We start from the raw sequence: 14,258 nt of genomic DNA, 5'->3' as shown, positions 1-14,258 counted from the left end.
TTGGGTCCTCCCTCCGCAACACCAGCACGTGGCACAAGGGGAGGCATCCACCATGGGCTCCTCTTTCCTCCTGGGGAGGAACATGTACGAGGGGCACCTTCTGGGTCAGCCTCCCTCCGAGTCAAGACATTGGTTCACCTCTCTTTTCCCCAGCACCTACCTAAGGAGGTCAGGAGATGGATGTTGTCATTGCCCAGCCAGAATTCTGTGAGTCTGCTCCCGAAGCCCTTCTTATAAGCACTCCAGTCCGGTTGAAATCCACAGAGCCATCTGACCTTCTCTGGAAGACCTGCAAGGAAGCCACAGTTCAATTTATTTTTATGTTTCACATTATTACACTGCCCTTCTTCCCAGAAGCTCAGGGTGGTGTACAGTGTTCCTCTCCTTCTTTTGTCCTCGTGACAACTCTGTGAGGTAGATGAGGCAGAGAGAGAATGACTGGCCCAAGGTCCCCCAGAAAGCTTCATGGCCAGGTGGGAATTTGAACCTGGGTCTAACTCCCAAACCATTACGCCAGTGTTCTTCAACCTTGGGCTCAGTACCCCAATGGGGTTGTGAAGACTCAGTTGCGGGGTCACAGCCACTTATGGGAATGGAAAAGGTTGAAGGCCACTGGTCTAGAGCAACACCAGGTCCAGGGGGAGGCATCTGGTGTCCCCCTTCAGAGACCAGGAGATGGTGACCCAGTCCTGTTCAGGTTCTTAGCAAGGATGCTAAGATCATTTTCACTAGCGCCAGGCTTCACAGTAACTTTTCCTGCTCTCTCTAATATTTGATTACAGTGAACCACGCTGGGAAAGGCTGACAGAGTTGGTGAGTGAGTGGGCAACGGTGGGGGAAGGAAGTGGGTGGATCGGGTCCCAGGAGGGGGGGGCAGATCAAAGACGGGTCCCCAGTCTTATACCAGCCGCTCAGCACCATCCCCTTGGCCAGGAGTTCTTTGCAGTTCTTTGCACCTAGTCAGGAGACAGAGGAAAGGGGCTCAGCATCATCCCCACATTCTCCATTGCTGCAATGACACCCCCCCCCCCCCGTTCCAGAATTCTGCTTTCAGTAGCGAAAAATGAAGGCTCCCGGCTTGGAGGGCAGGATGGGGCTCTTTCAGACACCCAGGGAACTCCACTCCTCTTGGCCCCTGCTTGCCAAGCTTTGTTCCTCTCTGCCCCCCAGATTTCGCCAAGAAGCCACACAAGAGGGCACCTCCATTCCAAGGGGTATCCCTGTGCAGCATGGGGTGAGGCCCCTCTCCCTCCTTCTGCTCCCTGAGGTGGATAGGTCTGGCCTCATCTGTTTTGTGGGGCTACTCTGACAAGGAGAAAATCTTTAGCATTTCTGGCTCTGAGGGGGGGTCTAGGGAAATACTCACCCTGCTTACAATGGAGGGGCCTGCAGGTCTCCTTCCTCTGCAAAGGAGTGGGGAGGGGGCAGAGGGGGAAAGAGGCAGGTAATTAGCCTGGAAAGACATTGATGTACTTGATGTACTGTTCCCAAATTAACAGTGTGAGCTCAATCCATGCGTCTACCAGTCCAAGAGCCACCAAGGCCCCTCCCTGAGCCCTTTGGAGGAAGCAGGGGGTGGCATGCAAGGACATTCTTACCAACCCCTCCTGGGGCGCCTGCAGCTCCTTTGTCTCCTGTGAATGAGAGCATAAATGCATCCTTGCAGGAGCCATCCCCCCCCCAAACCCCAGCAGGTGGGACTCTGCTAGTGCAAGGCCAGCCTTGGACTGCGTTCACCATTGCTGCCAAGTGGAATAGGAATCCTGGAGCCCAAATTCAGCCCATGAATCCTTCTCTTACCTTTTATGCCAGGAAGACCTGATGGAAAGGGAGGGGGAGAGAAGGAATTAATTATGGGAGAGGAGGAGATTTAGTAAGCATGGGGTGCAAAGGATTAAATCCCCCACTACCAACCAGAGGTGTCAGAGGGTTTGCCTCTGCTGGTGCAAGAGCTCATTGTGTCACCCCCATGATGGGCCTCCTCCCATATTAGACCTTACAGAATAATTTAGAATATCCTATGCAGAGGCATCACTATGGTTGGTGTCACCCCCATTAACTTTATTTTAAGCTGTGACAGTGTAGGTCACCCAACACACCAATAACCCCCAAAAACCCAGGATTAGCCCTGATCCATGGAAACGAGGGCTGACTCGGACTAACACCTGGCTGGTTCCCTGCTGTGTCATAACAGCACCTCAGTGGCTCTCAAAACAATCAGTCTGTTGGTCGGCTTGGAGTTTAGAAAATCCACTTTTTGTTACACTAAGTAGTTGTGTTTTCTGGTTATTGGGCCATAACCTTTGATAATTCAACATGGTTTGTTTCATTACAGTCTGCATGAAATTCCCTTTTAAATGGTATATATTATAATGGTATTTATCATAAATACAAGTTTTCCAAAAGATCTCCACAATTTGGGCCATTAGCCCAAGGGTGTCACCCAATGCAGTCCGCACCCTCCATTACGCCACTGGTTCCAACCCAGCTAGGCCAATCCACTAGTCAGGTCTCCTGCAGGTGCCTTTGACTTCACCAGGGAAGGAAGAGACATGATCAAGAATCCCCAGTCCCTCTGGTTGTCTGTGTCCCAGATCCAAGACGAAAATGGCTTGGTGTGGGAACAGAGGCCCTGGATCTCTAGAAAATCTGTACCGTCTGTGATACTTTAACAGGGTGGGTGGGGCGAAAGGGCATTAAAGGTAGGCCAGGCTGAAAATCGGAGCCTAGACCCCCCTTTATTGAAAAGCAAAGGCCATGGAAGAGTGCTGAACTAGCACCACGGACAGCGACATCAAGTCCCCACTCATTCAGCACTGAAGTTCCTTGGGTGCCCCTGGGCCAGTCGTCTCTCAGTCAAGCCTACCTCACAGGGGGCTGGATGGATCAACAGAGAGGGAAGGCAAGAGGGACAAATAGGACCACAGAGACCTTAGGAGTGCCTTCGGAGATGTGGGTGGTGTGGGAGAGCCTTGGGGGAATGTAGGTTATGGCAAGCGTTGGAAAGAGAGAGAATGATGGCACCACACCCCGACTGGAGGGGGAGTGATCAATGGGCAGGAGGTCTGGTCTAGAGGGTAGAGCCTCCATTTGCCTGAAGATAACATCCACAAGGTCGCCAGTTCGAGGCCACCGGCACCGTGCGACCTTGAAGCAGCTGACAAGCTGAGCCGAGTTATTCCATCTGCTCTGAGTGTGGGAGGATGGAGGCCAGAATGTGAAATCAGATCAGAGTGAAACATCTGAATGTTGTGGTTCTTGAAAGATAGAACCTTCTTTCAATTGTAAAAATCCCTATGGGGATTTAATCAGCCTGCCTATGTAAACCGCCTTGAATAAAGACCAAGAAAGGCGGTATATAAATACCCGTATTATTATTATTATTAGTCCAGATCTGTAGAAGCTCACTGGGAAATGGAAATGACACTTTATATATCATTCTGGACTGATATCCCCTCCCCTGAGCCAGTGTGTGGTGCTATCATTCTCTCTCCTTCCAACGCTTGTCATAACCCACATTCCCCCAAGACTCCCCCACATCTCCCACATCTCCGAATGCACTCCTAAGACCCAGTCTCTGTGGTCCTATTTGTCCCTCTTGCCTTTTCCTCTCCATTTCTCGTCTTCTCCATGGTTCACTGCTAGTTCCTTGAGGGCAGGGGACTATTTGCCTAAATCCCTTGTAGAGGCCAAATTCCATTGATAGCACATCACACATACTTTGCACTGTTTTTTAAATGAAAAAACCCCAGATCCACCCCATCATGGAGCCCCTTCCCTCTCCTCTCCCAGGGAAGCCAGGAGCCCACCTGCAGCCTGAGAAAGGTCCTGTTACCTTCTATACCAGCAAAGCCAGGGGCAGCTCTATCACCTGGCTGAAAGGGGGGCCAAAGGAGTAAGGCCTAATTAGAGAACCAACCTGGACATAAAGCATTGGAGCACTATATTTTGGACCTGGGGGTGGCGTGAAGAGTGGACATAGAATTCAGTCCCCACAGAGTTTGGAACCTTTCAAGGTCTCTGAAGAGTCTCTGTGCTGAGCGGTCACCGAATTGTCTGAGGCTGGGGAGGCTGCAGTATTTTACAGCAAAGCAGGGAACGCTTTAGCTTCCTGAATCCACTCTTCCCCTTCTTCCTCACCACCCCCGTCCTTTTGATTCCCCCACCCAGAATTAGGGGACGTTCCCCACCCCCAGAGTCTAAAAACTCAAGAGCCACAAAGACCCCTTTGAGGGTCTTCCCTTCCCTTTGGAGACCCCTTTGAGGGTCTTCCCTTCCCTTTGGAGGAAGCAGGCGTGGCCATGCCAGGACATTCTAACCAGTCTGTCCCGAGGTGTCTGCAGCTGAACACATCCCTGTGGGACAGTGCGCAGAAGCCAAGTTCCCCCTGGCAAGTGGGACTCTCTCAGTGCATGATCAGCCTTGGACCCTGTTTCACCATGAAACCTAACCACCCAGGAAGCCGGCAGGGGCTCTCTCTGGAGTCTTCGGAACACACCGCCACTGAACAGGCTCCAGGCATTTCTGCAATCTGCCCTGTGGGCTGGGCAGAAATGGCTGAAAGCTATTTTTCCACTGATGTTGTATCCACTGGGGGTTCCGGAACAAGAACCCCCATGGATAATACACGACCCGTATTTGCACATGCTTGTGAACTGGAGGAGCTCAGCTCCTTGCAAACTGCAGGAGCTGAGCTCTTTGATTTTTGAATAGTCCCTGGACTTGGAGGCAGTTAGTTATCTGGTCTTTGCTTGTGGGTCCTCATTCATTTCATTCATTCATGTGCTTTTAAAAAAATCTTTATTATAATTATGTGCATTTTTATTTTCAGTAAATTAACTTGATGCTCCCTTGGTGTGTGACTGCATTTGGGGACATGTGACAGACTTGTACTTTTTAACAGGCTGCTTTTAACCATACAGTATGCTTTTCACCATGATAGGCTTCCTCCCAGGGAAGCATGGATAGGATTGCAGGCTTTGGGAAGTTTGGGAATCTTTTTTTAAAGATTAGTAACTGCTTAGGGTGCAGCCCTGTGCATGCTTACCTGGGAGCAAGCCCTATTGGCTATAATGGGACTTGCTTCTGAGTAGGCATGCATAGGATTGGGCTGTAGAAGGGTTAGAAGGGCTCTTTATTTTAAATAAAATTTCACACTTATACTTATTATAAACATTTAATTTACTTACTGCAGATACTTGCAAATAGGGAGAAAAAATGCTTGTGAATCAACCCCTCGCCTTATCTGCAAGGTCACTCAGAGTCAGGGCTGTTTCAGACATCCTGTGAGGCAGCCTGAGCCTTTCTTCCTCAGCTCCGACTTCCTCCTCCTCCCACCCCCCAGCTAGTCTTTGCGGGGACAGGAAAGGGAAGAAAAGGAGTAGGAAGCCTAGAGTGGAATCCTGGGGGTGGGGCTTGATTTGTGTCCCCCTTCCGTTCTGGGGGGGCTTGATTTGTGTCCCTCTTCAGTCCTGGGGGGGGGGGGTTTAGGGCACTTTGACTGCCACAGATGCGCTGGGGAAGCTCTTCCTGCATCTCCCCCCAGCAGCTTCCGAGGACGACCCCCTCCCCGGGTCTGGTACTGAGAAAAGGAGCAGCACCTTCCCCCCCAATCACGTGCAGTTCAGAGGCCTCCACAGTGCCCCCCGCCCCTTCCCTGGACTGGAACAACCCCAGACCTGCTGCGTGTCCTCATCTGGAAGCTCCAGACGTGTTCAGCCCCCCGAGTCACCTCCAAACGATCCACTCCTCTCGCCGCCTTCACTCCAGTTGTAGCAGTTGTGGATGCTCCGCGGCGCTGATTGGACGAGGCGCGCAGGAGCAGAACGCCGCATTGTGACGTCACGTGGGAAAAAAGTTGCAAGCAAAGGGGGCGAGCCCTTCTGCACGTCCAGCCGCGGCCACAGGAGGGCGGACTTTTAAGTCCCTGTTTATTTGCCAGCCCTTCTGCAATTCCAGTCGTGTCCACAGGAGGGCGGACTTTTAAAATTCCTGTTTATTTGCCAGTCCTTTAAATATGTATATAGAATGAACAAAAAAAATAAAAATGAAAGAATATTTTTTAAATTACCTTTTTTAATGCCTGTTTATTTGCCAGCCCTTCTGCAATTCCAATCATGTCCACAGGAGGGCAGACTTTTCTGCTCCCTGTTTATTATTGGCAGCCCTTTGCACTGCCACTCATGAGGGCAGACGTTTCTCTTCCGTTTGATTGCCACCCTCCACACCCGTGTCCCTGGTTATCTGGCTGCCCAATTGCACTTCCACTTATGTCCACCGGAGGGCAGACGTTTTGTTTGTTTATTATTGGCAGCGTTTTGCACTGCCAGGCATGAGGGCGCACTTTTCTCTCCCCTGTTTGATTGGCACCCTCCACACCTGTGTCCCTGTTCGTTTGCCAGCCCTCTGCACTTCCAGTCACGTCCACAAGAGGGCACACTTTTCTGCTCCCTGTTTGAAACAGGCAGAAGGCACAGGAGCTGCAAAACAGGCCCATTTTGCCCTTGAGCTCTCCCACCTCCACTCTGCCTGATTTCTCTTTGGAAGACTCTTTGGCTGGGTGGATGTCAAAGTTTTATGCAGATAGATGTCAATGAAGCCTTTAATTCAAGTCATGCTGCCCTGGGAGTAAGACTCACTGAATGCAGTGGTGCCTACTTCAGAGGTGCCTGAGATTCTGCTGTGACTAATGAAATCTCCTGCACCCTCTTTCCCTCAGGACCCACAGAGTTTCAGGTGTCACTTGTAAGGTCAGCAGGAGTCACAATGGTGGTGATTAAGTCTCTCTCCTGCCTATGCATGCCAGGTGGGGCCCAGACTGGTGTTCCTGACCTTTAAGCACGCTTACCTGTGCCAAGGCGTCATGGTTCACAGCGTAACGCCCGTGGAGCCTCTCCTCTCCAGCAGCAAGTGATCCACTGGATCTACTACCAGAGACACATCCCAAGTTTCTATTGTGGGCAGAATCCATCCAGGTGACTGTGTTGAGACCCAAGTGTGTGTATGTGTGTTGAAACAGGGACCCACACAGTCTGAGCACCTGCTTCCTACCAGTTGGGGAATGCAAGACAGGTTTGGACCCAGCACTCCTGGACTGCTCAGCAGTGGAAGGACAGGACCACGAGGGGAGACCTCCAAGGCACACTGGCTATGTCCTTCACACGGTCCTGAGGCACCTTGAGTTGGATTCTTCTGTACAGCCTTCCATAAACATACAGATGTTGTTCATTAGCAAGTTGATAACTAGATCAGCTTCAATAGACTTGGAAACTTGATCACTAATGTTCAGTTTGGAAAGGGAGACTCCTACAGTTGTTTGACGTTCCAGACCCCCTTAGTTCTGCTCCAGCTCTGTTTTGGTCTGGGACGGAGTCTCGCATGTGATAGCAGGCCTGCTTATGTCCCTTGCTTGACAGGACAGGAGATACCGGATGACACAAGACACTTCAGCAGAGATGTTGATTTGGCTTTTTTTTCTGGTTTATTAACACACAGCAAGCGTGACAGCAGATAAATCTTTCTCTTTTCTTTTTTTTTTAAATACAGTACAATTGTTCAGCAGGAGGACGGGTTGCCCTCATACAATTCCTCCCTCCCCCGCCCACCCCAATGTGAAGTCTAGCCAGTGGTGGCACTCTTTATTTTATAAAAATAGTGTGTTGCTACAAAAGTATAAATTAATGCTACCGGTATTAATATTAAACACAGTAAAACTTATAAGGATTAAGAAAAATATTCATTAATACCTGTAGAAAACTCTGCCCTAAAAAATATTTTTGTATATTTTTAAACTTTTCTGTAATTTTTTTTTTTTAAAGATGACATTAGATTTCCATAATGTAGGTAGAGAAACGCACCCGAAATGCATCTCTTGGTATTGCCTGGAACACTGACCTACAACACAGGGAATGAACACACAGCACTGGGGGAAAGACGGGTACCTGTTTCTGCCCCAGAAATGGGTCTCCCCCTCCCCACCCTGTCAAGTTCTTAATATGCACAACAGAGAGGGGAGCAACAGTTCTTAGGCCATGGAAGGCGGGTGACACTGTCCAAGCCTTGGCTGCTGGAGCTGGGGAATGCCCCCCAGGTCTGGACACAAGACTAGCCCATCAACTCATGCTTTTCACTCACAGAGGGCTAGAAACTTGTGTTGGGTCTGGATAAAATGCACAGATGCCTCTTTCCTCTTTCTCCCCTGCCCATCAAACTAGCGCACGTGCACACACGCCCCCACATTCACACACACACACACACATTCACTCAGATTTTTTTTTGGGGGGGGAGCGAAGAGACAAGATGGCTTTTGACAGACAACTCTGTTTATCTCTAGCCGCATGTGGGCAAGCTGCCCCCTTTACAGGCTGTGGAAAGGCAGGCCTACTCCAGCCCCTTCTGCAGGAAAGAACCCACCCTGGCTTCTTGCCAGCTTCCCACCTTGGGCAGCAAATTTAACCTTAAAAAAAAAAAAAAAAAGCCTTGTGATTTATTTTTTTTTAAGCCCAAGCTTCAGGTTTTCCACTAGGAAAGCCTCTTCTAAATTGCCTTATGCCAGCAAGGATTCTCTTTCCTTTAGAACTCCCGGTAAACCTGCACCTTGAAGACTTACTAAAAGGCAGGAGGAAGATTGCTGCAAGGGGAGTGCAGACACATTGACCTTACTGATGCCGGTCAGGCTAAGCAAGTGCACAAGGAGACCTTTGGTGCCACTGCGGTGAAAGCCTCGGCTAGGCAGTACGGCCCAATGGGGACTGCGTACCTTACAAGGGCCTTAGGTGGAGGCAGGGTTCCCAGCTGGAGCAGACCTGCCAGGAAATGGCCTTAGGCAGACCTCTCTCAGGGGAAGTGTGATGCAGCCAGTCGAGATACTGACTGGACTCCCTGGTTGGCTGCCAGACCCAAACCTAAAGGTCATGACAAAAGAGGCAGCTCCCCTCTCCCTGGCAAGATCTAGATCTTTGCACCTAACTGGACATCCCATTATTAGATGTCCTTTACTTTACTTAGAAAGTAAGCCTATTGTGTTCAGTAAGATTTAGGGTGTAAACCTATCAGACTCACCAGAAACAAACCCTTCTCATTATAGACTTACCAGGCTCCCCTTGGTGCAAGATGCCAGCCCTCTTATAGGCTGGCAAGCTACAGACAACACAGGCAGAGCCTGGCTCTCATCCAGAGGGCAGCTCTTAGGGAGTGGCATGCAACACACACACACACACACACACACACACCCCAGCTTGGCAGTTTTGGCAGAGCCTGTGCAACTTGAGCATCTGAATTCTTGCCCTCCCTAACTCAAGTTTGGTGACAGGACAGTGGCCTGTCAGTAAGGCTGCAGCAGCAGCAGCAGCAGCCAGAGGGGACAGGTCCTGAAAGGTCAGGAGCCCCCCTTGCACTTTCAGCCCACTCCCGCCTTGAGCTGCAAGGATGCAAGCAGGAACCTGCCCCTGATCTCCTCTGAGGTCCAGTGTAAAGGCGAGCTGCTCCCCTTGGCACAGCCAGGCCCCTCTGCTGCCCCCCCAGGGCTAAGTGCAGCCTCTCCGCCTGCTGTTCTGCAAGGACTGAGGCAGGGGGCCTCTCCGGCAGGAAGCACCTCCCAGATTGCTCCCTCTCTCAGGGAGGGGCCAAGCAAGGCTCCTCTCACCGCAGGAACCAAACCTCCCAGGAACGGCTCAGGCCTCTGCCCTGCTGTGCTCAAGGCACCTCTGGGGGAGGAGAGCCAGCCAGTCAGCCTCCGGCTTCCTGCGGCAGCACCTGCCGCTCTCGCTCCTTTGGCTCACAGCAGGGCGGGACACAAACTTGTCCCCGAACCTCAGAAAGTATGCACAGGGTGGGGCACCCTGCAAAATCAGCCACCTGCCACTTCTTCAGGGTGCTGCCTCCCATGAGCGGAGGTGTTTGAAAACCATGTTATTTAGCCCAGGAAAACTCAGGCTGCCATCCTGTCTTACTCACCGGAGAGAAACTAGCCATGAGAAACCCAACAGGCCTGGAAGCTCTGACCAAGCCACCTGTCACAAGAAGCTGCAGCCCTGCATCCTGGCCTGCTCCATCACTGGGCAAGAGGAGTGGAGGCAGAGAGAGGCCCGGCACCTCTCCTCGCTTCCCTCTGCCACACCCAAGGGTTGGTCCCTGGCAAAGCGCAGGGGCTAGCAGTGGCCAGGCGCTTGAAGACCACCACACCCTGGCATTGGTTCTCCCAGGCAGCTGCAACGGCTTCCTCCCCCAAGTCCTGCAGCAAGCCAAGACACCGGAAGGGAGGGCTTTCTCCTTTCGAAGGCCACAGTGCAAACTTGGGGGAAGGACACATTTCCCCCTTGTCCCCTTATCCTCACAAATCAGAGAGCCCCCAGCGGCGGCCTCTGACGGGCACTGCGACCACACCCTCCTGGAAAGACTGTACCACAGTCTTTCGAGACTGAAGGTTGCCAACCAGCAAGCACAACCGGATGGGGAGCTGCCTGGCCAAAATGGCACCTGCCACTCATCGCATTGGCATCATGGGAGAAAGGGGGTTACTCGGGAGGAGGCATCTGTGTGAGCACCCTTGAGCTTCCAGGCAGCCAGGCCTAGGTGGTCTCCTTCCCTTCGGTCACCTCCTCGAGATGAGTAAAACCAGAAGAACCCCTGTACCCGTGGAGGACAAAGACCCCCGGAGGAGGGGCAACTATTGCTCTGAATGTGGCTACTGGACAAGGAAGGCTTGTGGAATATGAGAGCAGGAGGTCTCAAGTCTCAGACACGTTTGTTTGGAGGTCGCACAGAGAAGGGAGGTCTTTGCACACCTCTACAGTAAGACTTGGCCAGCGGAACTCTCCTCCACTGCGACCGAGGCAGCTACGCAGCCTGCCTGTCGCACGTACTTTTCTCCTGGCGGGGGTGGGTGGGTTGGTGGGGGTGGACTCCATCCACACACTCAGAACAGAGACCCGTTTCCAGTGCAACGAGCTAGCCATGCACCATGGAACTTGGAAGGGGACGTGGGAAGAGGTTATCGTGTGTAAGCAAAAGAAGGATGCCTTCCCCCCCCCGGCCACCCCAAAACCAGACATTCTTTGCGCCATAACAAGTCTTCCCAGGGTCTAAAGAAAAACCTTTGTTGTACACAATTGGCCAGCTAAAGAAAGAAGCTCTTAGTGACAAACACACACAATTCCTTCAAGTCTCCCTTCCCGATTCCTAAGAAGTTTTGAAAGCAGCTGCCTTGGGGAGCTTTGCAGTGTTGGGTTCCAAAGGCCAAAACCAAATGCCCTCGTGGGGTACAGAGACTCCGAGGAGTCGAGTCCAGTGTGGCTGGGGGCTTGCGGAGAGGTCTGATTGTCCCTGGCGGGAGAGGGGCCGGCCGGGAAACAGAAGGACTGGGAAGGAGAGGGAAAAAGAACCACAAGGAACACACAACCTTTCAAGTCGCTGTCGCGCTCAGCTGCCTAAAGACATGGGGGGGAGAGCGTCTGGTGGGTCTGCCCGCTGGGAAGCAGGCGCCTCCCGCTCACGCTCCAGGGAGGAGCCTGATCTTCGGCAGAGGCACTCGCAGAGCGGCGCCCCACGTTGCTTTTTACATACATACTTAGATACCTATATAAAAAGCACTTCTGCCTTCCCAGGGCATCCCGTCGTGAGGTCCACAGTGTTGAGGAGGGTTCTGGGTTTTGAAACAGTGTTGCACATGCGTGTGGGGAGGGGGTCAAGGGTCTGCTTTGGAGGATTTCGGCTTGCCCCGCCCACCCGCTCCCCGCCCACACACCAAACTTTAAAGCATGTTGGACTTCAAGAACATGAGTTTGTTCATATCCTCCGGGCTGAGGAGCCTCCGCCGCCGGATCAAGAGGGCCTGTTCACACATATTTACACAGTCGCTCCGAGCCCCGACAGCCGGCACCGCCAGGAGCCAGAAGGCCAGCCTGGCCAGTTTCGTATGCTTCTGAGTGACGCAGGACCAGTACTGAAAGAGGTCGGGGGGCGCTTGGAAAAGGGGCTCCTGCAAGTAGTCGTAGACTTCGCTTTTGCCCGACCGGTCGTCTTCCTGAGTCGGTGAGCTTTCGCTCGCTGTCCGTGGTTTTTTGGCGGAAGGCTCGAATTCCGGGTCCTCGGCCCACGACTCCTTCACCTCGTGGATCAGCTCGCAGACCTTGCCGACGATCTCCTCGTGCTGGTAGGGGGGGACCGGGCGCAGCTTCTGCTGGGGGTCCAGGATCATGGCCACCTTGTGGGCCGAGTGGACCTTGAAGTTCTCCTTGAGCGCCTCCAGGAAGAGGTGGCACAGCTTGCTGACGATGCCCGCGTCGTTGGCCTTGGAGGTGAAGAGCTTCTCCAGCTTCACGTAGGTGGGCAGCACCAGCTGCAGGGTCGGCCAGCTCTCGTTGCTCAGCTCGATGACGGCCTGCTTCACGGGGGCCAGGATGGCCGCCAGGTTGCTGAGCAGGTGCTTGTTGAGGTTCTGGATGAGGCTCATCTTCTTGGCCCTGCTGTAGAACTCGCAGATCTGCTCGTAGCGCTCGTGGACCAGCAGGAGGGAGTCGGTCACCGAGTTCCAGCAGGGCGGGGGCGACGTCTCCTCCAGGGAGCCGAAGGTCTCCTTGGAAATGCCCGCCGAGCCGGCCAGGTCCTCGCAGACGTTCAGCAGCTCGATGACCTCGTGCATGTTCCGGGCCTGCAGCGTCCGCTTGTTGAGCACGCTCTGCACCACCGAGTTCAAGGCACACGCCGAGCACCGCAAACACATGCCGGCCTTGGAGAAGGCGGAGGAGTTGACCTTGCAGTCCGTGACGTACACCGTCCGGATCTCCGACATCACAAACTCCGACAGCACGTTCTGGACCCAGTGGTGCACCAGGTCCCCGTTGTCGCGGATATCCACCCCCTTGATCCCCAGCACGTAGCTTTTGATGCTGTTCCCTTCCGCCTGATACGCCGTCAGGATGTAGCAGGAGTCGGGGCCGACGCTCTGCGAGTGGCAGGTCACCCCGATGCCCAGGCAGGCGTTGCTGCCCAGGGCGCAGGTGACCTTCACCTTCACCTGGTTGTACATCCGGGGCAAGTGCTTGAGGGCCAGCGTGTTGAAGTTGCCGAGGATCTCCGTGACGGAGAAGGCGCCGTAACGGGCCCCGCTGTCCACGAGGGTTTGGGCCAGCTTGACGAACTCCTTGCCGCCGACCACGCTCAGCGTCCCCAGGTCAGCACACATCACCCGCAGCAGCCTCTCGGCAATGTTCTGGCGCTCCTTCTCGGGGAGCGCACTGTTGTTTACAACGGAGCCGCTGGCGGACGCTGCGGGGGAGGAGGGAAGGAGGTGAGTCATTTTCAACAATCCGTGTGTTAATTTTCACCCCACCTTTATTCCAATCCAAGGAGTCAGCGGTTGGGGTCGCATCCTTGCTCATCTCTGAACCTTACCAGGGGCCAACATGCGCCAGCCTCTCTCTTTCAGCCTGCCCTACTCGCAGGGCTGTTGTAAAGATGAGACAAAGGGGAGTAGGAGGCCACAAGTGCTGACGTGAGCTCCTTGGAACAAGGGCAGGATAAAACTTCCATCCCTGACCAGTGTGACTGGGGCCTGTGGCACGGCAACCCCCTCCCTTCACTGCCGTTCCCTTCTTGGGCCCCCTTGCAGAGATTCTGTGGCCTTGGCTGGCAGCATCAGCAATGCCCACGGCCCCCTAGGGGCACACTGGCATCGCCCTTCAGTTCTGAGAGTGCTCCCCGCCCCGTCAAAGCAAAGAAGCCACCAATATGCATTGAAAGGGTCCTCAGGACCCAACACTATACGGGAGGAGATGAGAGCCCCACGGCCGGCCAGCTGCCTGCCCCTACTCTAGGGGGTGCCTTCCCACGCACGCACAGAGCTTACAGGTACATACTGTTGCTGGCATTGTTTCTTTGGGGCTGTGGCTTCCACTTCTCTTCCACCACCGCTGGAGGGGACCTGGGCTGGTTGGAGGTAATGCTGTTTTCGTTGTCAGCTGTGGGGCACAAAACAGCTTCCTTAGAGGAGGGAAGGAAGGACCTTCTTTCCACAGGTCCTTTCGGCCTCGCACGTTTAATACGCTCCAAGTTGAGATACGTGAGCGGCGGCCCCGTTTTGCCCCCTGAATGCTCCACCCCACAGATCTCCAGACTCTGATCCCTCTAGAGAAGAACCGCCGTTGGAAAGGCCAAAGTGGACACAGGGCTAGTTGGCTGCTGCAGGATGGAAGCAGGATGGTTGAGATGGATGGAATGGGAACGTTCCAAATCGGAGGTGGGCAAAACATAGTTCGTCA

At 53.4% G+C, this 14,258-nt stretch overlaps 1 protein-coding gene across 14 annotated transcripts in view; it reads right to left on the bottom strand.

The window, feature by feature from the left end:
• Positions 1-9,342: 9,342 nt before the first annotated feature.
• ZNF618 (zinc finger protein 618) overlaps positions 9,343-14,258 on the bottom strand; it is a 55,384-nt gene continuing 50,468 nt past the window's right edge. For all 14 annotated transcript variants that reach the window (XM_066610832.1, XM_066610841.1, XM_066610838.1 and 11 more), the window contains 2 exons: positions 13,857-13,958; positions 9,343-13,266 (listed from right to left, as the gene is read on the bottom strand). In XM_066610832.1, the coding sequence (XP_066466929.1) occupies positions 11,750-13,266; positions 13,857-13,958 (1,619 nt within the window). In that variant the 3' untranslated portion in view covers positions 9,343-11,749. The remainder of the gene's footprint in view (positions 13,267-13,856; positions 13,959-14,258) is intronic.

The sequence above is a fragment of the Tiliqua scincoides genome, chromosome 16, assembly GCF_035046505.1.
Source record: "Tiliqua scincoides isolate rTilSci1 chromosome 16, rTilSci1.hap2, whole genome shotgun sequence".
NCBI lineage: Eukaryota > Metazoa > Chordata > Lepidosauria > Squamata > Scincidae > Tiliqua > Tiliqua scincoides.
This window is presented reverse-complemented; position numbering and strand designations above follow the sequence as displayed.